General features: G+C 42.9%; 4 protein-coding genes across 6 annotated transcripts; 3 read left to right on the top strand and 1 right to left on the bottom strand.

Moving 5' to 3' along the window:
• The first annotated feature begins 4360 nt into the window (after window positions 1–4360).
• adgre5a (adhesion G protein-coupled receptor E5a) lies at window positions 4361–12227 on the top strand. Of its 2 annotated transcripts, XM_040189850.2 has the most exons (20): window positions 4640–5092; window positions 5946–6038; window positions 6275–6361; window positions 6586–6738; window positions 6838–6990; window positions 7203–7349; window positions 7659–7781; window positions 7948–7991; window positions 8088–8180; window positions 8447–8600; window positions 8748–8870; window positions 8965–9155; window positions 9243–9407; window positions 9511–9705; window positions 9889–10106; window positions 10217–10277; window positions 10371–10462; window positions 10617–10785; window positions 10874–10969; window positions 11371–12227. In XM_040189850.2, exons 3-20 carry the CDS (start codon window positions 6292–6294, stop codon window positions 11410–11412), a joined length of 2289 nt encoding a protein of 762 aa, XP_040045784.2. In that variant the 5' UTR covers window positions 4640–5092; window positions 5946–6038; window positions 6275–6291; the 3' UTR covers window positions 11413–12227. The 2 variants fall into 2 exon arrangements, with proteins under 2 accessions (XP_040045783.2, XP_040045784.2); XM_040189849.2 differs by lacking the exon at window positions 5946–6038 and having other exon boundaries at window positions 4361–5092.
• Window positions 12228–13140: 913 nt separating this feature from the next.
• ptger1c (prostaglandin E receptor 1c (subtype EP1)) lies at window positions 13141–15759 on the top strand. The gene is made up of 3 exons (XM_040189877.2): window positions 13141–13295; window positions 14437–15298; window positions 15453–15759. The coding sequence occupies exons 2-3, from the start codon at window positions 14453–14455 to the stop codon at window positions 15687–15689; spliced, it is 1083 nt and encodes a 360-aa protein (XP_040045811.2). The 5' UTR covers window positions 13141–13295; window positions 14437–14452; the 3' UTR covers window positions 15690–15759.
• Window positions 15760–15890: 131 nt separating this feature from the next.
• On the top strand, window positions 15891–22685 carry slc27a1a (solute carrier family 27 member 1a). Of its 2 annotated transcripts, none has more exons than XM_040189857.2 (13): window positions 15891–16207; window positions 16766–16933; window positions 17669–18063; window positions 18677–18844; window positions 19081–19150; window positions 19254–19345; window positions 19434–19543; window positions 19659–19868; window positions 19948–20074; window positions 20155–20292; window positions 20463–20627; window positions 20714–20860; window positions 21648–22685. In XM_040189857.2, the coding sequence occupies exons 1-13, from the start codon at window positions 15999–16001 to the stop codon at window positions 21803–21805; spliced, it is 2157 nt and encodes a 718-aa protein (XP_040045791.2). In that variant the 5' UTR covers window positions 15891–15998; the 3' UTR covers window positions 21806–22685. The 2 variants fall into 2 exon arrangements, with proteins under 2 accessions (XP_040045791.2, XP_040045790.1); XM_040189856.2 differs by having other exon boundaries at window positions 15910–16489.
• On the bottom strand, window positions 22407–25489 carry trim35-13 (tripartite motif containing 35-13). Its single transcript, XM_040189863.2, has 6 exons — window positions 25067–25489; window positions 24152–24247; window positions 23823–24053; window positions 23718–23740; window positions 23474–23592; window positions 22407–23381 (listed from the first exon to the last, which is right to left on the bottom strand). The coding sequence occupies exons 1-6, from the start codon at window positions 25466–25468 to the stop codon at window positions 22846–22848; spliced, it is 1407 nt and encodes a 468-aa protein (XP_040045797.1). The 5' UTR covers window positions 25469–25489; the 3' UTR covers window positions 22407–22845.
• Window positions 25490–26753: the final 1264 nt, after the last annotated feature.

The raw sequence follows: 26753 nt of genomic DNA, 5'->3' as shown, positions 1-26753 counted from the left end.
TATCAGTGAGAATGTTGCACTCATCTGCCTGAGCGGCACTTTGTCAGCAATGTGCACCGCGACCTCCTCCACAGTCTGCTCTATAGGTTCAACTTCTTTGCTTGTTATTTTTCAATGCAAAATATCACCCAGCCCTGCTCGGCCCCTTGGGGTGCGCCACACGTTCTTAAATTGCAAAGTGAATGAGCAAGTCTGACAGGGAATGTTGTCAGAGTCAGCAGAAAGGTGAAATCCTTTCTCACAAAAACAACTTTTTATTTCTGCATTTATTAATATGTAACAAAGTACCTGAATCAATATTTCATATTTCTGTAATCCACATATATATATATATATAGTGTGATAGTAGATAAAAGATTAATTTCTGTATTGTCATTTAAACATTTTGCATTTCCTCTTAGTCACACATCTTCATATTCAATGGAGTAGGACAAAAGAGACTTCATGTCTTTTGTCTACAATTACCCTAGAAATGGTGATAACAGCTCCTTGAAGCGAAAATCCTTATAGAGAATGTAGGCTTCCCTGTGTTTTTCAGTGCATACTATCCAATAATTTAGTACAATATTAAATCTGATATTTAAAAGATTCAGTTTTGCACCTTGGAGGCTAGAGGGGGTATTGCAAGGAAGGTATTCTATGTTAATATGAAACATGGTTTGATCATTTTACTTGGAGCATCCCTCTGGCTTTGGTACCGTACGTGTAAACTAGACAAATGCTAGTCAACATTTTTGAGAGTTTTCTTTGAACTTGCAAAATGTGCTGAGGTAATGGCTCCACCTTGATTTCAAACCACATGAATTGTTGTTCCACATTGCACCTGATAAGAATGATTCTCTACACTGAATTATCTTGCACCTCTCATTGACTTTACTCAGGATCCGCTTGGCCTAACCTGCACCACCAAGAAGACCTTTTTCTAAATGCATTACTTTCCTTTAGATAAACAAACCTAAAGAATTGCCCTCGATGTAATGGATGCACTCGACATGCAGCTGCAAAAGCAAAGGACAGGAACACAAGACATTAAAAACAATAATTGAGGTTTTTTCATCCACTTGTCATTTATAGTGTTATTAACGGGAGGATCCTGAGATTGTAAAATACCCACTTTTCTCCACTGGACTGCGCTATTTCATTTCGCCAAAACCTTTACAGTAATTAGCAACACACCGGTTTGATTATGAACTTTGGAAATGACTTTGCAACGTTACTAAATGTCAGTCAGTGAGTAAGCTTCTGTTTTTTTTCTGTTTCCACTTTGACAAGAGCCTCTTCACACCAGCCATCACATGGAAAGAGGAAGAGGGTGTATTAAACACGAATTCATCTCTAAGCAACTGTCGTCCCCCACCCTTGACGTTATATCCTCTTTTTGGCCCAATGCTATTATTTTAGGTGACACAGCGCTTCCTTGATTCATATTTGGGCCGACGAGGAATCGTCGCCGAAATCCAAATGCATCAAAGATCAGTGAAACAGAACATCCCCTCAGGCGTACTATCCCGAAAGAGTTTGAGAAAATAAGTCATGGAATCGTTTAACGTTCAATTCAAGTAGCAACACAAAAAAGAAGTGTCAACACTTCCTCATTTGTGATCTTCACTCTTATGACGTCTGCTCGAAGCTGTGGAGGTGTTGCATGAGCACAGTTCCTCTAAATGGCTGCAAACTATTTTTACACAACTATATAAGGGAAGTGTAATCCTGAGTACAGACTCAGTAGCACAAGTGTTTTGGGTCATGGTGGACTCTCCTTTAACATTCAGCATTTATCCAAACATCGAAAATCAACAGACTGCCCGATTATAGACACAAATAATCAAATGGAGTGAAGACACAAGAGAGATGGTCATGTTTTAATTATCCACACGCACACATTGCAGTCTAATATGAAGTATTTTTAGTTGCTGGTACCTTGTCACCGCTGCTGGTAAGACCGTGTGGCCTCATAACAATTGGGTTTAATAATAAGCTTAATTTCCCTTTCAAAGCCAGACAGACAGGCGTAAAATCCAAACTGAAGGAATGAAACATATTGATCTATAAACATATGAATACTGATCAGATGAACAATCCAATTAAATTTAAAATACACTTTAAATATACACAAATGTCTTTATCACTGACAAAGACTCACCAGAGGATGTCGGTCAGCACAAAAAGTGGGATCAGGTCAGGAACTGACTTCATACGAGCTATGAAAATGATCATAACATTATAACAATCAACGACCCAAAGTACTAATATATGCTGAGTTGCTAAAACCGAGGTTAGAACTTTCTTTAGAACTTTTCTTTGTGAAACATTGTTTAATTTTTAACAGCTACATAGCCATGGACCTTCTGTCTTTGGGCCCCTTTTAAAAAGAGAGGAAGCAGAAGAGAAATTAAATTTGCACATTTTGGGGGTTTACAGACTTTTTAGTTTCCAAAAGTTACACAGGCACCAGGAAGAAAGACAAACGTTTGAAGAGATTTTATATTTATTTACTATTTATTCTGTGTTTTTCTCTATACTTGTATATCCAAAGCACTCAATGGTGTACTTGCAGCATCTAACAGCTCTGCAAACACCCTCATGCGGTTCATATTTTAAAAGGCCAGCACATTGCCCCAAACCGCTTAAGGTAAATGTTTCACACATAGTGTGGTTTGTTATATTTAAAAATTGAAAATTCTGAAATGATGAAAGTCATAAGGGTTTTTACCAGACTACGTAGTCCCCACTCTGACCATTTTGTTGAGGGGGTTTTTCAGGAAGTTGTTGAGACAGCTGGACCACACGGAGGTCCCTTCTCATTGTTTGACAATTCAGAAACAAAAAGAAAACAAGCAGAGCCGACACAAAACTCCCAGAACTCTATATGCACACTGTCTTGGTACGGACAGGAAGAAGGTTGTGAGATAACAGGATAAGCGCTGGCCGCTTGTCACCATCATTATGGCTGGAAATCGCCTTTTTCAAAAATAAACCGTTGCAAGACATCATAGTTAAACACGCTAGTTGAAAGATTCATCAAGTGCACAGTGCACAACGATAAAGTGTGTGTGTGTGTGTGTGTGTGTGTGTGTGTGTGTGTGTGTGTGTGGTATTCACGTCAAGGGTCATTTCTTACACGGCATGTGGCTGTGGCATTGACATGACACAAAACAGGGTTCAATGCAAATACCGCATGATGATTGAGTGAGTCGTGAGCTCAAGTTTCACTTTTTCTTTTTCTTGTTTGGAAACGTAAGTAATTTAGACTTACAGTGTATTTCATGTTGTAGGCACCCTTTTAAAATCTGTTTTTTTATTATTTAAGTGATTTTTAGAAGTATTTTGTTGTCTTTTTTACTCCTAGTGAAGACTCAACCATAGTGCTATGATGCAACTACTCAGAGCACAGCAAAGTACAAGTACTTTATCAAAAGTATACAACAAATATAACAAACAGTTATATGTTACATGTGTGCATTATTAAATACTTTTTAAATGTGGTTTAATTGATTGTTCCTACAGATAGGGAGGGCACCAGAAGCCCCCAGTGGAACAAGTCGTTGTAAAAACAGATTTACATTTAGAACATATACACTATCGAGCTTTTTATAGGCAGGAAGGGTTTCTAGGTCACGCTAATGTCAGAACATTTCCAGGCCCAACTGTGAGCATGCTGTTACACAGCTGTGCGCTGCCCGTCCCTGAAGGCCTGCGGTCTTTCACCTTCATTTTCTTAGGCCCACAAAGCCCACCTCATTGTTTAAGAGTGTGAAATAATGCAATAATCCCGCCTGTCAGCGATTCTCCGGACAAGTGTCCCCAGACCTGAAAAAGACCTCGCCGTTTTGACCTGGAGACAAGAAAAGTGGTTGAAAATTCAACAGTTTGTTTCGTCCTATTTGCTTGTTTTTATGAAGGCTTACAGCGTTTCACACTCAAGCCAGTATGGCACATCCTGTGTAAGTTAAGTTGTGTGCAGCAGGTGTGTCTTGTGACGCAAGTGTGGTCTTGTGACGCAGATGTCTAAAGATGTGTGAAAACAGTGTGTCCCTTCATGCAAGTTTCTCGGATCTCTATTTCCTCTCGCTGGCGGAACTTTCATTTTACAGACAACTTTCTAAAACTTGTGATGAAGATTGTATTTTTAACGATGTTAACCTGTGTCCTAAATTTGCTGTTTTTCCCTTTTATTGAAAATAAGTGCAGTATTTCCGCCGTCGGGGAGTGGGGAATTACATATACACATATAAATTCAATGTTCTTTGTTCGGATCTTTCCAAATGAAGCGCAACATTGTTACCATTGTTACATTGTGTAGAACGGAGCCACTCAAAGGCAAAAGCTGTAAATGTGTCATCGCCATAGCTGGCGGGCCGGGTGCTAAAGCTCATGGCAGCTTATTCCCACCAGCTGGACAATGACCAGTCGCATAAACTCCTCTTGACCCCCTTTCGCTCGCATAAACTCAGAGTCCGGCAGAGGGGAAAGATACAAAGACACCAGCAAAGGGCAGAGGGAGAGAAAGAGAGCAAAAATCACCGTCAAGTAACACTTTAATGTCATAAAAGTAGAGTGGGGAGAGCTGGCATTGCCATTTCCTCTCAATATGTGTCGCAGAAGTGATTCAGAATAAGAAAAACAGAGAGAGAGAGAAAGAGAGAGAGAGAGAGAGTGTGTGTGAGAGAGAAACTCCTCCCAAGAAAAACTAGTCATCTCAGCATGTCACCTCATTAGTGAGAGCAGATGATTCAAACAAAAGAAAGAGACAAGAGGAGAGGTCATCGTATGAGAAGAGAGAGAGATTTCACCTTTTTTTTTAATATTTTCTATACGCTGGTGTCGGCAAATACTATTCTGACTTTTTTCCCTCCCTTCAACTAGTGGATTAGTGGATACTCTTTTTTTTGCCTTCTTCAGACTTTATACTATAGAAACAACTGGGGCAACTTCTGAAATAATGAGAAAAGAGGAAGTAACTGTGTGATCTAAATGTTGATCGGGTTGAATCGGGTTGTTTTCCCAGAGTTTTGGTTGTTCATCTCTTTCCTTTGACATATCTGGACGGCGTTTCCCACCATGGCGAAGAGGTGGAACCTCATGATACTGGGTGAGTCATCTGTCGTCCATTTGTACCGCAGTTTGGATGGAAAATCATCCGTCGGAAAAGTTTTAAAGTTTTAAAGAGGGAAACTTACTGACTGGTTGCCGTCAATCCTGTGTGTGTGTGTGTGTGTGTGTGTGTGTGTGTGTGTGTGTGTGTGTGTGTGTGTGTGTGTGTGTGTGTGTGTGTGTGTGTGTGTGTGTGTGTGTGTGTTCTTTCAGAACAACAGAAAAGAAAACGTTATTGATCGTATAATAAAAATCAAGTCACATTGAATAGAGCAGAAAGAAAAGAAATCTAAAATAATCACATGGTCATGTCAAAAAAACCAAATCAGTATATGACTTGACAAATGGAAATTTAAAATCCTAATGTTTATTTTACATGTGCTTCACAACTTTCCACTGGGATCAAAGTCTCCCTGGCAAAAATGAGTGAGAAACCCAAACTGCCACAGTTCTTTAATGCGAGCCTCTCTGCAGCACAAAGAGCCCGAATGAATGACAGCCACGATCTGGGTCCAGTTGCACAGAGGACCTCTGTTCTTCTGCTTTTAAAGTGATATTTATACCAAATGATCTCATTGCATAGCGCCCACGTAACTAACAGAGTGGGTTGCTATGAGACGAGACAACATTGAGAGATGACAACTTGTACCAACCACTGAAACACATTTTACCGTCATTTTGTTTGATTTAATCCCGGATACGAATCCAATCGTTGTGATCATCAGCTGCCCTGAGATAAACAAAATGGTTTGTCTCAAACTGGCCTGTTACTTCCTGTTTCCATATGATGAGTGCACATTTAAGCAACCACACAGGACTGACTCTTTTTTTCTGCGCTTGTGTCACGACAGCTGATGTCTCCTCGTACATAGGAGGCAGAGTTCTGCAGACACCCATGTTGAAATATGGTGCAGACGCTGTTGGAACAATCTGAGGAAATGATGGTAGAAAATCAGGGAATACACCTTTACTACGGAGCATTTTTTTCACTCTGAACATGTCTGGTGTTACTCAAGTCAGACTAGTCATCAATGCCGCTTTAGCAACACAGAAAAAGCTAAAAATGATTTATTTTTTTAAAGCGGCTAGTGTAGATTAAGCATAGTTGCCAGGGTAACAAGTGTTGCATTCATGGGGAAAAAACAACTTAAAGACTGACAGTCGCTTGTTTGCTTTTCAGTGCTGTACCTCTCCCTCATGATGGTCCTGTCGACACACTGCCCTAATGGGCAGGTTCAATTGCCTGGGAAGGGAAAAAATTGCATTGGTATGAAAAACAAACTCTTTTACAAATAGCCCATCATAGAAAAATAGCGTTTTTCTTATCTTTGCATATAAAAGTTAGTAACTGCAAATATATATTATTTGGTTTGCTAAATGAACGTTCAGAATGAAATAACGTGCAAATTTTCTTGGAAATGTATTATTATCTAACTTGATTTGGGGTGTAATTTTTTGCATCTGTTTTTCTCATATTTGTGCTTGATTAAGATGTCGATGAATGCGCTGAAGACATAAAGCGATGTGGAAAAAATGCGACCTGTCACAACACATTCGGCAGCTTCTATTGCCAATGTGATGTTGGTTTCATATCAACATCACAGAGTTTGAATTTTTCAGCGGCAGATAATGAAGTGTGTAAAGGTAAGTCATCTTCTAAAATGAGTGAATATAAGTATAAAAGTTTCATTGCTGCAGTCGTCATCTAAGTGTAAAAGTCCTGTCCTGATCTTTTCCTTTAAGACATCAATGAGTGCCTGCAAGACAAAGACATCTGTGGACCTAATGCCAAATGTCACAACGCAATTCCACATTATTCCTGTAGTTGTCTCAATGGATTTTACTCCACGAATGGAAGCAAAAGCTTTCGCGGCAGTAAAGACATTACCTGCCAAGGTGAGATACTTATAGTAGCCTGTTAGATGACAGTGTGGCGTTATGTTATTTATGTTGGCCATAAACTCTATGCATCATTGTTCTCTCTTTATGTGATTTCCGTGAAATGACGCTTTCCATATGTGGTTTAGATATTTCTGTTTAATGAGTGGTTGTACGGTGATGATTTCCTTTTTCAGTTATTCTAAGATGTCTTCTTCTTGCTCATGTAGATATTGATGAATGTCAAAATGGGAATGTTTGCGGCCAAAATGCAACATGCGTCAACACACCAGGAAGTTATCAATGTGTGTGTAACAGTGGCTTCAGACTCAAATCTGGCGGATTTAACTTCTCTGGCAGTCAGGAGCAATGTGAAGGTGAGGAATGTGATGTGATCGTGCAAAATACAACAATGAGTTTATTTAAGTTAATTTGATCCACGTGTTGTTTTATCTAACGGTGATGCACGGTGGTCTTTCAAGAAAGGTATCGCATGAAAGTGATACAGAAAGTTAACATGATTGATTTTAGTTCTGACTAAGTTGCTTTATGTTTTCTTGGCATTATATTTAATACTCTCAAGTACCATTTTGGATAAGAACTTTCAGGTGGACCAGAATATTTATTGTTACATTACAACCGTTTGAAACACACTGTTCCCTCTCCCTGATTTGTTTCCATTTTAGACATATGTAGCATTGATAAAACAATCTGCGGAAATGGAACCTGCCACCGTGGAGCCGACGGCCATTTCTGTGCATGCCACACAGGGTCCACTAACTATGGCCACAAAGGGAATCGCTGCACCGGTAAGAGCACTGCAGCACTCCACTTTTTCCAAAATCCATGACTGAACAGGTGTTTACTCTGTAAATATCTAAACGGAACATTTCATGGGCATAGCTGTCCTCACAATATGAATGTCACAGCCATCAGAAAGCACATTTAATGAGACAAAACCTCCTGTTTCCTCAGCGTTAAACTGTGATGCATTCAAAGTTTTGAATCATCTGCAGGAGGTAACGCCACACCATGAACAACTCACCATCCAACAGATATTCAATTGTATTTTGCCTCATACGTTTTGTTTTGTGTTCACCAAATTGCGTTTCTAGAAACAGGATCTCATGGTGCAGTTGGAAAAAGGTTGTCTCAACCTCACAGGAAGCAAGGATCCAAAAGAGCTGGGCGGAAAGGACATATTGGAGGTATTGCTGTACATAAATGAATTGAAATATTGTTAGATTAGGCAGAAAAGGCCTTCAGTTCCTCAGAAAAGTAGGAATTGTTACATGCTTCCATCTTTGTCACATGGAGTGAACATGTCAGCACATGCACAGCTATGCAGACTGTTTATTTTGACCTGAGGCGGAATGCAGCCTGAATGTCTGCCTCTGGCGGACTCCGTCTCCTGTTTTTCCCGGCTCATGCTTATGTTTCTCCCTCCCACCCTCCTCTCCTCCTGTGGCTGTAGCGACTGTTGTCTCTGATCGACGAGCTCTTGTCCGGCGGAGCCTTCAACGATAACAGGAAAGTCTCCACCTTTCTGAACCTGGTGGAGAACGTTCTGAAACTCGCAGCGGCTTTCATTGAGCCCCCCGGGACAACGAGATCCTCCACTCACACAGGTGCAGAGACAATCTGTGCACACAAACACATTTTTTCATGGAATGTTTTGTTTCCAAAGCGGGTAGATTTCCCTTTTTGGGAAGTTAGAAACAGTATTATCAGACATGAAATGTCAGTCGATAAAAGTGTATCTACCTTGGTTTCAGAGCTGGAGCTGCTGGTAAAGAAAGGGGCTGATTTACCCAAGGGAGCTGTGACTTTGTCATCCAAGCAAGCTAAACTGGACCTCCAGTTGGAGACTGCTGCCGGAGATCCTTCCTATTACCCTGGTAACGATCTCATCGGTGCCCACGTTCATTCGAATGTAGACGAATGTGATGAATGTCCACTAAATCCGGTGTCGTCCTGCTGTGATTGTGAAAGGCTTCACAACAGTGTACCTGCTGGGCTATGCAAACCTGGAGGACTTTACCAAAGGCTTCTTTGGCAGGATGAAACCAGAAGCGAACCACCGCTTTGAGCTCAACTCCAAAGTCGTGACTGTGTCCGTCAGTAACAGAAACACGAGCCACCTCGAAGTGCCGGTCAAATTGACTTTATACCACCTCAAACAGGTAGCATCCAGTTTGCCAATAAGGATCATAATCTGTCCGGTGGAAAATATGACTCATGTGACGGTCATTTTCTCTATTGTTTCACAGACAAATGAATTCGACCATACCTGTGTGTTCTGGGATGCCTCGGAGGAAGGCGGGTCATGGTCTACCCAAGGCTGCCAAGTGGTCGAGTCCAAGGCCGAATACACCGTGTGTTCCTGCAACCACCTTAGCAGCTTTGCTGTGCTCATGGCGCTCTACGACGTAGAGGTTGAAACTCTCGCTTACTCATGCGTGATGATACATAGCCAATCATGACACGTATGGCTCACGATTGAAACTTTTGTCCATTTCGGTCTTTCTTTCTCAACAGCATACGTTTGAATTGCAGCTGATTACATGGTTGGGTCTGTCCCTTTCACTCATTTGCCTGTTCATCTGCATCCTGACGTTCTCATTGATTCAATCCCTCAAAAGCCCACGAACCACCATCCACCTGCACCTCAGCATCAACCTCTTCATTGCCTTCATCATCTTCCTCGCAGGCATATCTCGTACGGAGAACCGGGTAAATACTTCTGCAACAACTTGCTCTGTGAAAATACAATCAGAATATAGCAAATGAATAGTTTCTAAGAAAGAATTTACGAACAACTATTCGGCAAATGGTCTCTCCCTATTTCATAGTTCCCATGTTGCAGCGTCCCTTTTTTCTCTGTCATCGTGATCATCTCTCTCCCTGCTGTGTTAGGTTGGCTGTGCAGTGGTAGCAGGGCTGCTACACTTCTTTTTCTTGGCAGCATTTTGCTGGATGTGTCTGGAGGGCATTCAGCTCTTCAGGATGGTAGTCCTGGTCTTTAACACAAACTTCAGAACCCTCTACATGCTGGCAGGAGGCTACGGAGTCCCAGCTGTCATTGTTGCTATCTCCGCCTTAGTTAACGCCAAGGGATATGGCACCGAGAGATAGTAAGTTCCCTTAAACTAACGCTGATCTTGTTTTTACCTTTCATTTATTCCAGATTCCCATGTTGTGTTGATATTTTTTTTGCTCAATAAGCTCTCAATATTTATTGCAGTTGTTGGTTGGACCTGGGATTCATTTGGAGTTTTTTTGGCCCTGTCTGCGTCATCATCACTGTGAGTACAACGTGATTTAGTTGAGAATAATCGGGAAAAATGAACAACATTGCTTTGGAAAAAAACTCCAACTCATCACATGTTGTCTTTTAGGTGAACATTTTCTTCTTCCTCATCACTGTGTGGAAGCTGGCAGAGAAGTTCACAAGTTTAAACCCTGACCTTGACAATCTGCACAAAATAAAGTAAGTTTGCACATTTTCTATTCTTCTGTTTCTTCAAAAAAAGAGTAATAAATACATTAAGGCATGAGTCATTCTTCCCTTAAAAAAAGGGGGAGTTATTTCTGTTGAAAGTGCCTCAGTTGAGACCTGTGTGTATATTTGTTGCCTCCTGCAGGGTGTTCACCATTACTGCAGTGGCGCAGCTGACTCTGTTGGGAACCATGTGGATCTTTGGTTGTTTCCAATTCAATGAAGGCACAATAGTCACGTCTTACCTGTTCACTCTCTGTGGCAGCTTTCAGGGGGTTATGCTCTTTGTCATGCATTGTCTGCTTTCCAAACAGGTGGGTAAGGCGCCTGTCAACAACAATAACAACCAGCTCTGCCGCCTTTTTCTTGGTGTCGCATCTTAATTATTGTTGTTTCATTCAGGTGAGGGATGAATATGGAAGGATCCTGTCCAGATCCTCGGCTCCTTGGTCGAAGAGCTACTCAAACATCAGCAACTCGCACACGAGCAAAGCTCATGTAAGCAGTCATTAATATTTCACCAAAGCGTCTCTAATTCAGGTGGAATAATGTTGTGTCTAAAGGAAATAGGAAATAATTGTATTTATTTACTGCTCATCAACAGGCCTTAATTGTTTACAGACCAAGCAAATCAAACATTAGGTTTGCATGTGGACAGCGTAGTTTAACAGTTCATCCTTAATTAAATTGCTTAAGAGACTTACTGTGCTTAAGTCAGTGGAATTTAATTTGTAAACCTTTCCAGAACATGCACATTATTCTTTCAGGGTCTTGAAGTTGATGAGGTATTGTTGGAGATGTGAAGTAGAGTGTGTCAGAGAACAGCCTTCCTTGATAATGAAAGAACACCGGATGTGTCTGTCATGACTGACGGTCGTACCTCTGTCTGTGGTCCGCAGGGATCAAAGAGCACCCAGGACACGGGAGAGTCTCGCATCTGAGCACAAAGCGACTCTGCAGCTAATTCTGATGTATGCGCCCGACTACTAACCTGCCGTTTGTGGTCAATGCACCGGTTGGCTTCACTTCAAAATGTTGTAAAGAGTATCCTCCTTTATATTTTTTTATACCGTTTGTTATTGAGTTGCTACTTGTAAATCAAGTTATTTAAAATAAAACAGTTGACTGTTATAATTTCACACAAACGATGAATTTCCATCAAGAAGAGAAATTACCTTTGACAGTTGTTAAGCTAACCCTTGATTACACCACATAGTGTGCTGTAATTTCATGCCCACATTTGTTTTATTTAAGTATTTAAGAATCATGATATGTTTTGTAATCGGGCCTGTCGTGTCGTCCAGGTACTTGATTTAAACCAGCAGTGACATTTCTGCGGACAAGCACTTTTTTCAGTAGAACTTTAAACTTTAAATTGATATTATCTTAATATGACCCGCAAAGAGAAGGACAAACGTATGACAAAAAATATTTGTGTATATATTTCTAGGCAATGCAGTGGGTAACAGATCAAGTGACTGCTCTAATCAGCATGCAACACGTGTATTACATGTATTGCATTACACTGTATGAAAAAAACGTGCTTAGTTTCAAAACTTGAATGTTCAACAAGAACTTTTGTTGTAAGCACTGGTTTTAGCTAAATTCTGGTTTGGTCCATTTATGTATCTTGTATTTTGAATTTCTGATTTACATTTTCTGTCCTTTGCCATTTTAATTGTTTGACATTGTGTTTTCACACTTTCATGCCTCTCCTGCAAGCTTCAAATGAAAATAAATGAGCGCCTCGACAAGATCCTTCCCAGTAGCCTTGAATTTGTTTAATATAGAATAAATTAGTTTGGACCATCAAAATGAAAAATACATTTAACACATTTAACTTTAACTATATAGTTATTTATGTCAAAGCCAGGATTTATCCGAAATGGCAAACAGAAAGGCATTTCCAAACGCATGCAATGATGTTGTCAACATTTCCGCCTTCATTTCTGACACTGATTACACAACCATTTGCCTGCTGCAGTAACACACATCTGCCTGGTTAAAAGCTAGATACACTTACACATACAGAGGAAATAGAAGATAATCTGCTTTTCCTTCCTGTTTGTGTCCAGGACAGACATTATGGTCTCAAGTACCAAGTCGGCAAATTGGTACTCAACTTTAGAAGAGTATACAAACCTTGTGTAACCCTGAAAACATGTTGTATTATACACACCATATTATTTTAGGGTACTCCCTCTTGAACATTTGCAAACCTTGGTGGAGCCGCTGCGGATGCTCCTTTGATGCGTTTCTATCAGTATAATAGAAGCCCTCGAGGCGCCTGAGACTCGCCGTGCTCCTTCAGACTACTTTCATGTCCATCTCTGTGCTTACTTAAGGTTCATGAGGCTGTCCGCGGGTGATAACGACCAGGTGGATAATCCCCGCTTAAAATGGAAATAGAAATATCATTAATAATAATGATACCTGAGTTTTTTTTCACTGTTGAATTATTTAGCTAGCCCTGGATCAATACGACAAAATGAAAGTGACTGCCTTATCCCTCTCTGGTGCAAAGAAAATAAACAGAGAAGATGAGTAGATGGACGAACCACATCCAGAGGCGGAAAGAGGACGGAAAATGCAGATGCTGAATTTAGATATGCAATAGTTTCCAAATCTCTGGAGGGAGGGAAAGCCAGACCTGGGAGAAAAAGAATGTCAGAGAGGCAGAGGGAAAGAAAGGGAGTCGAACAAAAGCAACGGATTGCGAACAGCAGTGATTAGAACCTGGCAACTCTGCAGACAAGAGAGACATATTCGTCCTCTCTCATCTACCTATCCACAACTTCCAGGGTTTATCCGGAGTCCACGGAAGGTAAGTCTAATGTATTATTCATAATTATTTCATGGTAATTTACTTTACAGATATGATATTTATCATATTATTCTCTGGTAGCAACTACAGAATTCATCCTTCATTTTATTTGCATTATCAATGAGAGCTGTGGGAATTTACAGAAGGATTCACACATCTTGAAAGGTGTATTTGAGGCATGTATAATGCAAAAGGAGAACTGAATCAAGTTCCTCTGTAATTTCCAAACACCGAACACCGGAAATTACTTCACCTACGGTTCACTCGCGATTGATGAAGTAAGAGAGCAGTACCAGAAAGAAATGCAAAAAGAAAATAGTTTTTACCCTTTTCTATTTTTAATAAATATGATTGAACAAATAGACGGTTTGATAAGCGGGAGTCACTAGTGAAGACTGGCCCTGCTGTGTTACCAGAAGATAGAAAAGAACCAGGTCGATTGTACCTGCAGTTTTGACTTTGCTCTTGTTTGTCTTGTACAAAGAAATGTTTGCTCCCGGAACCTTTTACAACTGGAGGGCTCTTCTGAGTTTTTTAATCCATGCACCTACTAAGAAGGTCTGTGCACATTATTGTAGTGTTCCTTTGAAAAGTCTGCATCTGGAGAGAGAGAAAGATAATCAATTAATCAAACTAACATTAAGGCTAGTGTCTGATGCATAGTGTATGTCAATAGGATAAAAACTGCTAATGCACCATTGTTACGTCCTGCTGGTTAAAGCTTAATGATGTCAAGAATCAAGTAGCAAAACAAACACAAAACTGTTGCTGCCAAAGTTTGATGTTTGAAATCGTGGAGTAATGAGTTAGGAAACAAGCCAAGCGAGAAGATCTAAGAAAATCATTAAAAAAATGGATTGTTTCCGCTGTATTTGTGAGAAAGCATCTATCAACGTATTCCAAGCACGCACATCATATGCATGCGCTAATGTCACACACTCCTCTATGTCACTTCTGGGCAGTAGGAGCTCTTCAAATCAATGTTGTTGTCATTAGTCTTTGAGTGGTGAAGAGAAGAATGTATCATGGCATTCATTAGTACATGATTTTGCATTTAAGACTTTGATCTTTCTGTCATCGTGCAAAATTAATCTCTATTAAAAAAACTAAAAAGTATCACTTTGCCTGTGATTCTCCGCAGGACGCTCTCTATACTCATGGATTCTTTTTCTACATCTACCACGCCATCCATCCTCCACCAGAACCTGAGGACCAACTCTTCTGAGCAGCCAAGTGCCTGGCCAAACAATAGCACCTGGCCAAGTTTGGTGGTGCCCTGCTTCACTATGACATTTGGCGCCATCTCCAACCTCACAGCTCTTGGCATCCTGGCCAAGTCCCGTGTGCAATTCCACCGCCGATCCAAAGCCCCATTTCTGCTACTGACCGTGGCTTTACTTTTGGCTGACCTTGCGGGTCACGTGATACTAGGTGCATTCACCTTAGCTCAGAGGGAAAAAATAGAGGACAACTTCTGTCAGATTTTTGGGGCAAGTATGGTGTTTTTTGGCTTATGCCCCTTACTGCTAGGTTGCGCTATGGCAGTGGAGCGCTGTGTGGCCATCACTCAGCCCTTTTTCCATTCTGCTATGGTCACATTGCGTCACATGTGGCGGGTTGTCTTACTTCTGTCCTCTCTTGCACTCGTCCTGGCAGTTCTACCACTATTTGCTGGGGGCACTTACACTCCCCAGTCACCTAAGACGTGGTGTTTCTTGCGTATCCGTGATCCACAATCTCCAGCTGATACCAATCTGGCTCTGGCCTTCTCTGTTCTGGGCCTCAGTGCTCTCACTTTTTCCCTACTCTGCAACACCGTGAGTGCGCTGGCATTGCTGCAGGCCAGACTGAAGTACCGCCATGTTGATGCAGAACCATCAGTTCGCAGCCTTCGTCGTGCATCGTCCACGTCTTCCTCCTCGGGTTGTTCGCTAGATGTGGAGATGTTGGCACAACTTGCAGGGGTCACTGTCGTTTCTTGCGTATGCTGGAGCCCCTTTCTTGTGAGTATTTTTAGTTTGCAGAATTTGTTTTTCTAGAAAGATATCTACCACCTTTAATGTTGAGGTATTCTTTATTTTGTTTTTTGTTTTTAAATGACATGATAAAGCAACAACTGTACCTCATGAGAGATTATTTGTGTTTCCTTCACTATAGATTCACATTCTCACGATGCAGTTCAGCCAAAGATCCTCGACACACGAGAATGATGACTTCATCCTCCTGGGCGTACGCATGGCCTCCTGGAATCAGATCTTGGACCCTTGGATTTACATCTTACTGAGGAAGGCAGTGGTTTTCAGACTCTGTTGTGCTTCCTACGCACAGAGACCCACAGTGTCAGAAAATAGGACCTTTGCAGACGCACACGGGGAAGCTTTCAGTCTGCAATGACCACATTGCTCTTTTGACTTTTTCTAATATGGACGAAAATAAATAATTTCTTGTGTGGTGTGAAAAAAAATGTAGAATTTGCTGTGGTGTTTTTAACGACGTTTGATGGGGTCCTCGATCAGCACGCCGGCTGTGAGAATTAGGGATGGAATGAGACTTTGAGAACATTTCACAACATTTAGTTAGTAGTCTGCGCCGGTGCTACTATCAATAGCAGCCACCTGCAAAACTGTTGGATGGGAAACCCGGCGGAGTTCATTCTGCCCAATCGAAACGGAGAAAGCCCTTAACGAGCATTGCGTTCGACAAATGGCTGAGCTGCTTTTCGAGCCTCATACCACTGGTGGGCGGGGCTTCATTTGGCAGCGAGTGCGTTCAATATGGAGAACAGAAGATAGCCCGACTCGTCCTGCATTTCGCTGCTCTCACTCTGTCCTCGGCCACTTCGCTTTTCGGACACAAATTAAGAACCCTCCCCGTTCCCCATCCCGCCACAGGTTTCAACATACGGGACTCACGTACGTTTAACCCGCAGCCATCGCTCGAATTGTAAATCGTTCCTAGCTTACTTGACGTTACTTACAACTGCTCCGACCGCTCTGTTAAAAACTGTTGTGTAACTTTAAAACTACTGGTTTCCTCAAAACGTCACAATATCGCGAGCGCACTCGACATCCGGAGCTCGATTTTGAATTTCTACCATCTTTTCCGCGGAAAAAAAAAATCAAAGTTTAGCAGTTAGCAAGTTTTCACCGAGCCGCGAGGGTTACCGGGTGAAAGGTGACGTCGACGTCGGCGGGGTAAGTGGAGGGCCGCGCGTGAATGGTACAAGTTGTGTGACGCAGGGTGGGGTTCGTGCATAACTGCCTGTGTGTGTGTCTGTGTGGTAACTTTCTCCTCAACTCGCGCCCTTCGCCATTTGTCTCAAAGTTCGTCGGGCTACTTGGTTTGCACCATGGAGAGCCGTGCAGGCCAGAGGATGCAGCCCGTGCCAGATCCAGCCCTTTAAAAGCGCATCTCCCTCTCTCTCTCTCTCTCTCTCTCTCTTTCTGTCTCTCCGTTTCCCCCACGACAAGAATGCACAATGCGGCGAGTGTCTCAGCCTCTCTGGGGTCCGTGGGACTGTTGCGTCTCTTCGGGGTGTCCTGGTCCTGGAGTCTGGCAGCAGGCCTCGGGGTTTATCTGGGCACAAAAAGCTGGAAATACTTCTACATCGCAGCGCGCACAGCCAAGAGGGACGTCAAGTAAGTTAAACACGCCCCCCAATAATAGTTGTGATTCTGTTTTGATTAATAGGTATTATAGTGCCGTCCGATTTGATCGAGTGGTGATCAGATCAAATATCGAGATATCCTGGCACGTAATTCATCCAAATTGATAATAACCAGGCCTGTCCTCGACCCCAGTCATTGCTTTTTCAATAAACACTCACGCAATTGTGTCGACGTTCGTATAATCAGCTGATCTGTAGAACAAAGAAATACACACATACAAGTTTTCTGTAAAAATACTGATTCAGCATGAGAAAAGCATTAAGAAATACAGGTTCTGCTCCGCTTTGGGATTACTCTCATGTAGTTTAATAAACAACTACTGTATAAATCCGATTACTGTGTCTGTTACTCTGAATTTGTATTCATGCGTGTAAACCTTTCAGCATGTAGGAACATTTGTTCATTTTCTTATAATCATTTCTAATGCAAATGCTCCTTTTGCATTTAAATCCTTAAATAAATGAGAAAATACATTTCTTTACATTTGCCAAGTATTTAATTCACTTTGATATCCAAAAATGTGGTTGCCATATAGTCATATAGTTATATTTATTGAGTCACAAGAAAATATTCTAATGCATGCTATATATAGTTATCAAGATATGAAATAACCTCTAAAGATTTTCGACCCTATCGCCCAGCTGGTCGTCATGTTTACACCCGTGCTCACGTCTTTCCTCCTCGTCTCCCCCCTCTGACCCACAGCGGCCTCTATGTGCTGCTGAGAGTGAAGATGGCCCTCTGGCGCTACATGCGCAATGGAAGTAACATTCCTTCCATATTCGCCCAGACAGTCAAGAGACACCCAAACAAACCGGCGCTCATCTACGAGGCCACGGGGGAGACGTGGACGTTCACCCAGCTGGACGAGATGTCTAATAAAGTGGCCCACTGGGCAAGAGGTCAGGGCTGGGTCTCGGGCGACGTGGTGGCCCTCTTCATGGAGAGCAGGCCCTTACAGGTGGCGCTTTGGCTGGGCTTGGCCAAGGTCGGGGTGGAAGCTGCGCTCATCAACTTCAACCTCCGCCACGACTCGCTCATGCACTGCATCGGGGCGTCGGGCGCACGCGCCCTCGTGTTCGGAGCCGAGCTTGCTGATGGTAAGAATGTGTTAACGCGAGATCAAGACCGTAATTTTGTATCAACGGTGGGTTTGAGTACACAATACTGTTTCACAAGTATTGTGTTTATATAGCACATTATTTAAACAGGCATACGATTAGGCTTCTAAAATGTTGTGTGGTTTCACGCCTTAATGTTGATTTAGTGGTGGAGCTGAAACTTTAATATTGACTGTCTCCATTATGTGGTCAGGAGGACATGCTGGCGGTGAGCACATTGCCAGCACTACTTGCCATCTCTTTTTGAAGTTGGTTGACATTTGAATCTGGTTGTTTTCTGTTACAATACAAACACTTGTTTCATTTGTCTGGTTTTTGTGTAATTATGTGATCAGCACTCCAGTTGTTCCTGGGATGTCCATTTTCTCTGCTTTTGTTTGTTGTCACAAAGGTGTTTCATTTGTCAGATTATACAAATTATAATTTACTAGTAAAAAGGTTCATTTGATTAAGTCAAATTTTTATAGCATATAAGTAAACATTACCTCACAATATAAAAAATGTACTTGTGCATTCCCGTTATAGAGCGCTTGAACTAACCTGGTTGTCTTCCTTTCCCTTGTCCCCTGTTGTGACTCTTACTGAATGACAGCCATATTGGAGGTCAGTTCCTCCAACACCATGTCCATGCTGCGGTTTAGTACAGGGGACCTCAGCGCAGAACATCTGGAACGACTGGGTGCTCAACCTTTGGACCCACTTTTAGCGTCTTCACCTAGACATCCTCCTTCACCCTGTGTTCCCCACAAAGGCATGAACGGTGAGTACCTCCATCACTAAAGAGGATTTAATGTGAATGTTAATTATTCATTTCCCTTTTAATACCACCTTCAAAGTCTTTCCATATACTGTGTTTGGTGGAAAACAAAACAAGACGTGTTGCCTGTGAAAACATGACGCACTTCGAAAACAAGGATTATATTTTCTGTTCTGTCATTTTTTGGGGTTCTTAAACTTCCAGCAGCTGTAACGCTCTATTTTTATTCTCCTCTGCAGACCGTCTATTTTATATTTACACCTCCGGCACCACAGGACTGCCCAAAGCCGCCATCGTGGTACACAGTCGGTACGCCAGATACAAAAGCAGAACGCATCCCTCTCCAGAGCTGTTCCATTGCTGCACGGCTTATAGCAGGCGTCTCAGATCCTCTCCTTTGTTCCCACTACAGCTACTACAGAATTGCTGCTTTTGGGTATTTTGCCTTTTGCATGAGTCCTGTCGACATCATCTATGACTGCCTGCCTCTCTACCACTCAGCAGGTATATGACTGCAGGCTCAAGCTTTTGATGAACAGTTTCCCGCTTTTAAGTTTCCATGACCAAAGTGTCAGCGTTCTCTTCCTGCCAGGTAATATCATGGGCGTCGGCCAGTGTCTCATCCATGGCCTCACTGTGGTGGTGAAGAAGAAGTTCTCTGCCAGCCGCTTCTGGGAAGATTGCATTAAGTACAACTGCACTGTAAGAGCATTTGCCCGGAAACCTTGGACAAGTGCTACTATATTTGAGGAAATCAATAACTACGAAGCATAAGTTCTGAACTGGCGTCAACAACATTCCTGCTCTCCCGTTGTAGATAGTGCAGTATATTGGGGAAATCTGCCGCTACCTACTCTCGCAGCCGGTGCGTCCGTCCGAAAAAGGCCACAAAGTCCGACTGGCGGTGGGAAACGGATTGCGCCCCAGTGTGTGGGAAGCCTTCACGGAGCGTTTTGGGGTGAAGCAGATTGGTGAATTCTATGGAGCCACCGAGTGCAACTGCAGCATCGCCAACATGGATGGCAAGGTCAGCAAACCCCCCCCCGTGTCACTCGGAAGTCTTCGCTGGTTCAAATGTGAGTTCATCACAATTCTTTCCCTGCCAGGTGGGAGCCTGCGGGTTCAACAGTCGCATCCTCCCCAACGTGTACCCAATCCGCCTGGTGAGGGTGGACGAGGAGACCATGGAGCTGGTCCGTGACAGCCGGGGGCTCTGTGTGCCTTGCCGCCCTGGTAACCAATACCGACACTACAGTAATGCATTTGCTACACGTTGCATGTGATTTGTTAAAACAGATTTCCGTGCGTTGCAGGGGAGCCAGGACTCCTGGTGGGTCGTATCAATCAACAGGACCCGTTGCGGCGTTTCGATGGCTACGCTAACCAGGATGCTACGAGGAAGAAGATCGCTCACAATGTCTTCAAGAAAAATGATTCTGCATATCTATCAGGTAACTAATCCTGTTTATTTCCCTAGATATGTTTCTATTGCTAAAATATTGTAAAAAAACAGCCTGCCCGACTCATTCAAAACAAGCGCAATGGGTCTAGTGTTCAAACTAAATAAAGTCGTTTGTGTGACCCTTTGTGCGTTGTTTTGCTATGCCTTTGTCTACCTTAGGTGACGTGCTTGTGATGGATGACATGGGCTACATGTACTTCCGCGACCGCAGCGGAGACACATTCCGCTGGCGAGGAGAAAACGTCTCGACCACGGAGGTGGAAGGTGTACTCAGCAGTCTGCTGGGTCAGACTGACGTGGCCGTGTACGGCGTGGCAGTGACAGGTGATGGTTAACCGTCTCTGTCTGTATTGCATTTGACCGTGCTGACTACTTAACACGCCTTTATCTCCCATCACATGTCGTCCCAGGTGTCGAAGGGAAGGCAGGCATGGCTGCCATTGCAGACGCCACAGGGAGTTTTGACTGCAACAGTTTCTTGCAGAAAGTCCAGCCGGCTCTTCCTTCGTATGCGCGGCCCGTTTTCCTGCGAATCTCCCCACATGTGGACACCACAGGTCAGTGGTAGATCTAGAGGAATAGTCATGGGGCAGCAAGCAAGCAAGCGAGAGAAGGTGGGCGGGAGACTAAGTTTATAGATTTTATCACAACCGTATATCACATATATTTTTTGGGGTGGGAAAACCCAGGAATAAAAACAATTTAACTCAAAACATTAACTGTGGAGAGGCTGCACAGGACAAGCAATTTTAATTTATTTGAAATTAATTATTTATCGTATTTCCATATATTTTTTAATTTTTTTCTACAAAAAAAACCCACTTAAATTGGATGCTTTGATCTTAAATATGCTTAGTTTAGCAGTTTGAGTGGTTTTGTATAGCTTCAGGCCATCAGCAGAGCCTTGCATGCAGAAGAACGGATGTTCTGTAGTTTTACTAGTTGCCTGACTAGCACACACATTCAGCAGGGAAAAGGCCATCAGCTCTCTGTGTGCGACTAAGAACAGACTGGAAGAAACTGCCCAGTGAGCCCACATTCAATTGGTGGCGTCACGGTGACGACGTCCAATTCTTTTGTACAGTGTATGGCTGCAACCCCGCGTCCTCCTGCGGTTCCTGGCACCAAACTGTGGAGTCCATTATGTATTCACTTGCACTCGGACATCACAGTTTTGCTCTTGTTAATCTGACTAGCTGCAGCTTTTCATACGTTTTGTATCGGATTGGCCATAACCGCCGTGGCAAGACCATTAGCTGTTATCCCTCATGAGTTGATAAACACATTATCCACCACTAATCGTGGATGTTAACCTATTGTATGCGTCTCCACATTCCTGCATAGGTACATTTAAAATCCAGAAAACCCGGCTGCAGAGGGAGGGATACGACCCACGTCTCACCACTGACCAGATCTACTTTTTGAACTCCAGAGCTGCGTGTTATGAAGCGGTGGACGAGGAGCTGTACAATGCTATAACGGAGGGAAGGGTGTCTCTATGACATGGAGGCTGTAGCAGGGCAGTCGTGGAGCCTCCGATAAAGAGCTGCTGTAGAGCGAGGATAACGTATGCAAACGCCGGCGTCAGGATCGGCCGGCGTTGATGCACAAAATTTTAACCTCACAGGGAACATAGTTGAAATGACCACTTACGTAGAATTACTTTGAGAATTGTTGCAGAGGTGGTTTTAACACCGTATGAGTGATGACACACCAGCACGTAATAATAAGAAGGCATTTTTTGCATAACTTTTAGCATTTTTAATTATTAAATGAACACCTCAAAACAACCCGAATGAAATGGGTTGCATGTTACAGTAATGTGCTTAGAATAGAAACTCTGTTATATATATATATATATATATAGGGTATATTGACTTTTATGAACTACGTTGCAGGTTTGTAGGTTTAGTCCTTGAGTGGGAAGCTCCGGGGTTACTGATGTAGGGTTGGATGTGTCTGAAAGACCAGAGACTCCCACATGCCGTACGTAGGGCATCTAGATGAAACACTAACCGTGGGTCGCTTTTCGTTAATACAACGGAAAGCCCTTTTCACTTTTTACGGCTGAGCCTCCGAACAACACTGGCACACTTTTTCAAACACACACACACACACACACACACGTTGTTACTGAATGTGCCTTATATGAAACAATGGATCTGTTTCATTTGTCAAATGCTTCTCTTGAAGAGGATCTCAAAAGAATGTGAAATCACTGTTGTGATTTTGTGTCATGCAAAGCAGTGTCACCCGACTGTCGTTTTATGTAACAAATCCGTGTAGTAATATATTGGTGTTGATGCTATTTACAATTACAGATTTTACAGGCTACAAGTTTTTGTTGTAACTCAAACACATTAAAATTTAAATATTTAAAAACATGTCTGTTTCTTTCTTAAGTAAAATGTATTTTTTGCTTTCATTGCAGTGTATTGCCGTAATTCAGTGTCTCTTGCAAAAGACAAAACGAGACCATCCCAAGCTGCAGCAGCCATTCATTCGTTCATTTCTTTGGCTTATTCCATGAATACTACGTGAGCTAGTCCATCGACAGCATTATCCTCGTGGGCAGGACTTTCAGTGGGTGCTCCTTGCAGGCGGAGCAGAAGTAGGGAAAGGCGCGCGGTGTGACGATATCTTTGAAGGTGTAGAGAGGTGTTCTCTCTGTAGGGTCGTAAAAGGTCACCTTGCACCGATCCATGTCTAAAACTACCCGTATCACTTCCGGTGTCTTGGTCATGCTCAGAGGCTCCCACGGGGCCGTGCAGGCCTTGTGCTCTCGGTTGCGAAACCGTATTGTCCAGAATCCCTCTGCCGGTGTCAGTACGTGCTTGCCCTTCCTTTTGATGGAGTCACTGGCCACTCCCACCACCCAGTAGGCGTTGTCCTTCACCTGCACATCCCAGCTGTGGCGTCCGGAGGTGTAGCCTTCGGCAGCCAGCATCTCAGCGCTAATGTCAAAGCGCTCTGGGTTGTCTGGCAGCTTAAAATTCTCGGTAGAGTTCTGCAGGACCGTGAGATCCGCCGAGAGGACGAAGCAGCTGGCTGCTGTGTTTGGATCAAGGATCACCGGATCTTTAGAGGGGGAAAAAAAGCAAAACGGTTACTAATGTGGTGAGAAAAGAGCTGGGTGATAAAACATGGTGAGTTATATTTGAGGAACTCACAGTATTGAACTATGCTCTTCATCTTCTCCCACACTTTAAATTTCAGAGAGCCCAAGTGCTTGGCCACATCGATCAGGCCATCGGAAATCATTTGTGGATCAACAGAAGTTTGCCATGTTCTGAAAAAGATACTCAAAGAGTTGTTTGTTGATAAATGTGTCCGTAAAGTTGTATTATCAGCAAGACTGTCCAGCAAGACTGTCATATGACAGTCTTGCTGGATACAAGATGTAGAGACACTTACCTCCTTATTGTTTCCTTGTAATTCTGAAAAACAAATGTAACAGAACATCTTAAAACCACTTCTGTTTCGAATATTGAAACCGTCTGAAGCAACGTTCACGTTTACCTTAAGAAATGGGATATCTCGAGCTTTCATCTCCTGCTCCAATAATGTGATGGTATTCGAAAGAGATATCATTTCGGTGTTCATCTCCTCGAACATCTGTTTAAGCACTAGATTCTTCTGCTCCTCCTCGGCTTTTAAAGCGGAAAGTCTTGCAGCCTCCTGCTCTTTCAGGAAAAGGTGAAGGGCTTCGAATTCCTCTCTGATTTGTGATTCGGTATGTTCAGCCTGGTTCTGGAGAGGGACAGATTGACGGGTAATCTTTGCTTCCACACCCTCGGCCCTTCCGCACGTTCAAAAATAACATGCTGCACCGATGTCAGTGACGTTACCTTGACATGTTCTGCCATTTCCTCACAGGCCATTTTCCTCTTCTTGTACAACTGCAACTTCTCTTTTAAAGGCAGCAGCGCACTCTTCAGTTCCGCCTAAAAGGTCAGTGACAGGGCATCAACGCTTAAAAACCAAGGTCAGTCTGGCAGACGGCCCAGCTGTCAACGTGGGGCTTTCAGCTGCCGCATATTGTTCCATGGCAGCATGAGGCACGAAGCTGCACAATGCAGCAGAATCAAGTTAAATGGCCAAATCCCCCCAAAAAGGATCCAATGTTCTGGTTACGGGAAATTGAACTCATGCAATTTAGGATCAAGACGGAGACACAATATTGGAAGAATTTCAATATTTCACATGAATAGAACAGATGAAGTGTCACAGAAACTTGTGGGAATCAAATTTCCTCCCTCCCGGGACCCCCAGTGCAATGCCGAACCATAAATATACACCTATTATTAGAATGTGAATGAACTCTGCCTCCACACCAATCAACATATCAGGCTTAGAGAAGCTTGAAAGGTAGCATCAAAATGGGAAAAGGGTTAGTTAGTATATTTGTATTGCTAAAATGTTGACACGCTGTTAATCCAAATAAAGTCGGTGTAAAGTAACACTTCTTCTATAGGGTGAATGACAGACGGCTTCTGAGTTTTCATTTGCAAATATAAAAGCAGTTGACATCTTCTTACATTGTTTTATTTGTGACAAGTCAGGCACAACATGTGTATATATTGTTGTATTGTTCACTAGATCGTAGTCTATAAAAGACTTTGGCATCAACAAGCTATCATCAGTACTAAAACGGAGGAAGACGTTTGGGGAAATCCAAGATGTAGCAAATCCTGAAGATATTCAGAATGCCACCACTGAATTTTGGGGGGCGAGGGGGGAACAGCACGGTAACTTTAACTTACCTTACAGTCATGAGCACCTTCTCCAATGGGATAGAGCCTATGGCCGGTGTGTGCAGCTGCCTTCCCACACACAACGCAGATTGCCTCCAAGTCCTCCAAGCAGAACATCGTGAGCCTTTCTCCGTGCTCCTCACAAGCCTCCGGGTCATTCTTGCTGCGGCCTGCCTTGACGGATTCACAGGACTTCTCCTGCACAGTGCTCACCACCATTTGATCCATGGAGGAGCCGTGCCAGCACAGAGGACAGCTGTGTAAATCCCCACCACCTCGTGTCTCGCAGCTGTCTTCTAAACAGGCTTTACAGAAGCTGTGTCTACAAGTGAGCGCCACTGGCTGATTGAGAACGTATCCGCAAATTGGACAGGAAAGGTCATCGTCGAGATGAGCACGACTGCTGGCCATTTGTCTTCGCTGGGGGGCTTTGGCGAGACGACGGGCGGGGGGGGGGGGGGGGGGGGGGGGTTTGGAGGCTCCTCCCATGCCTCTGGAAAGTTACCTCCAATTTGACCTCGGAAATAAGTGTTGATACCTCGGCTTCTTAGAGGCATATCCCGGACTATGCTGTGTTGTGTTGGGCATGCACGTCCCGCCTTCTCAAATAAACACCGTAAACCTCAGAGGGGGAAAAAATGAATTGGCTTAACATTTAGGAAACTGTATCTGTGCAGATCAGAGCATGAGTGCACCAACTAACCCAATGATGACAGAAGCGTAGGCTATGTTATGATGAACCCTTAAGCGATCTGACAGGTCTGCTGAAGCAAACTGTCCCAGTGTAATGGAAGTTTGCGGAGAAACCACGGCCAAAAGAAGACTGGCTCAGCATATAAATAGACTGAAGCAACCGATTTGGGCTGAAGTTATATGGGTACTGAAATGTCCTCCTGCTGACCATTGGAATATTTAAAACATGGTTATTTCTCTTGTTAGGGCAAATAGAGTGTATTTCAGAACATGGTGCTCAGACAGTAGCTTGGGCATAGATGTTAATCTGTTACTTTCCAAATAATCTAACAGTAAATTGACCGTGTGTGGACTGCAAACAAGTATTTTGTTGTGAGTATTAGTTTACGAGAATAAGAATGCAGTGGCAATGATAGAGCAAGAGTGTGTATAGCGATATACGCCCTGCCGTTTGGAAACGCGTTGCTGCGCCTACTGCGCCTAGCATTTAATAGCTCTTTTATTTTTCCACTTCATGTCCTCTCTTGTCCTCATTACTGATTGACTCTCGTCTTTAACCTTTGTCATTTAGCTCATTAAGTCCACCTGATCACTCCGTTTTAATATGCCGATACACCAGACCGAGTGTGTCTCATGCGCACTGAATTTTTCTAAATTTCATTCTGTGTTTTCCTTTTTTGACCTCTAATAAACAAATGCGTTTGCACTTGAGGATGCTGATGAGTGGTAGCTTTTTGGCATTGGGTCACTGTGCAGATATGTCCGATATTTAATATCTGATTGATTGATTTCTGATCTGAACAATTTCAATTGCGCAAATTTAAAATTGTGACTGAGAAGCAGCTCAGGTAGATGAAGTAGTGGCTGTTTTGATTCATCAAAACGTTTTAGCTGTTTTGATCTTACAGTTGGTAATTTGAATATTATTATTATTATTAAACTTAAAACAGTTTCTAAATTAATTAGTTGGAAAAAGCCAGATGGATTTCTTTGCTTCTTGGGT

This window comes from Gasterosteus aculeatus, chromosome 11 (genome assembly GCF_964276395.1).
Source record: "Gasterosteus aculeatus chromosome 11, fGasAcu3.hap1.1, whole genome shotgun sequence".
NCBI lineage: Eukaryota > Metazoa > Chordata > Actinopteri > Perciformes > Gasterosteidae > Gasterosteus > Gasterosteus aculeatus.
This window is presented reverse-complemented; position numbering and strand designations above follow the sequence as displayed.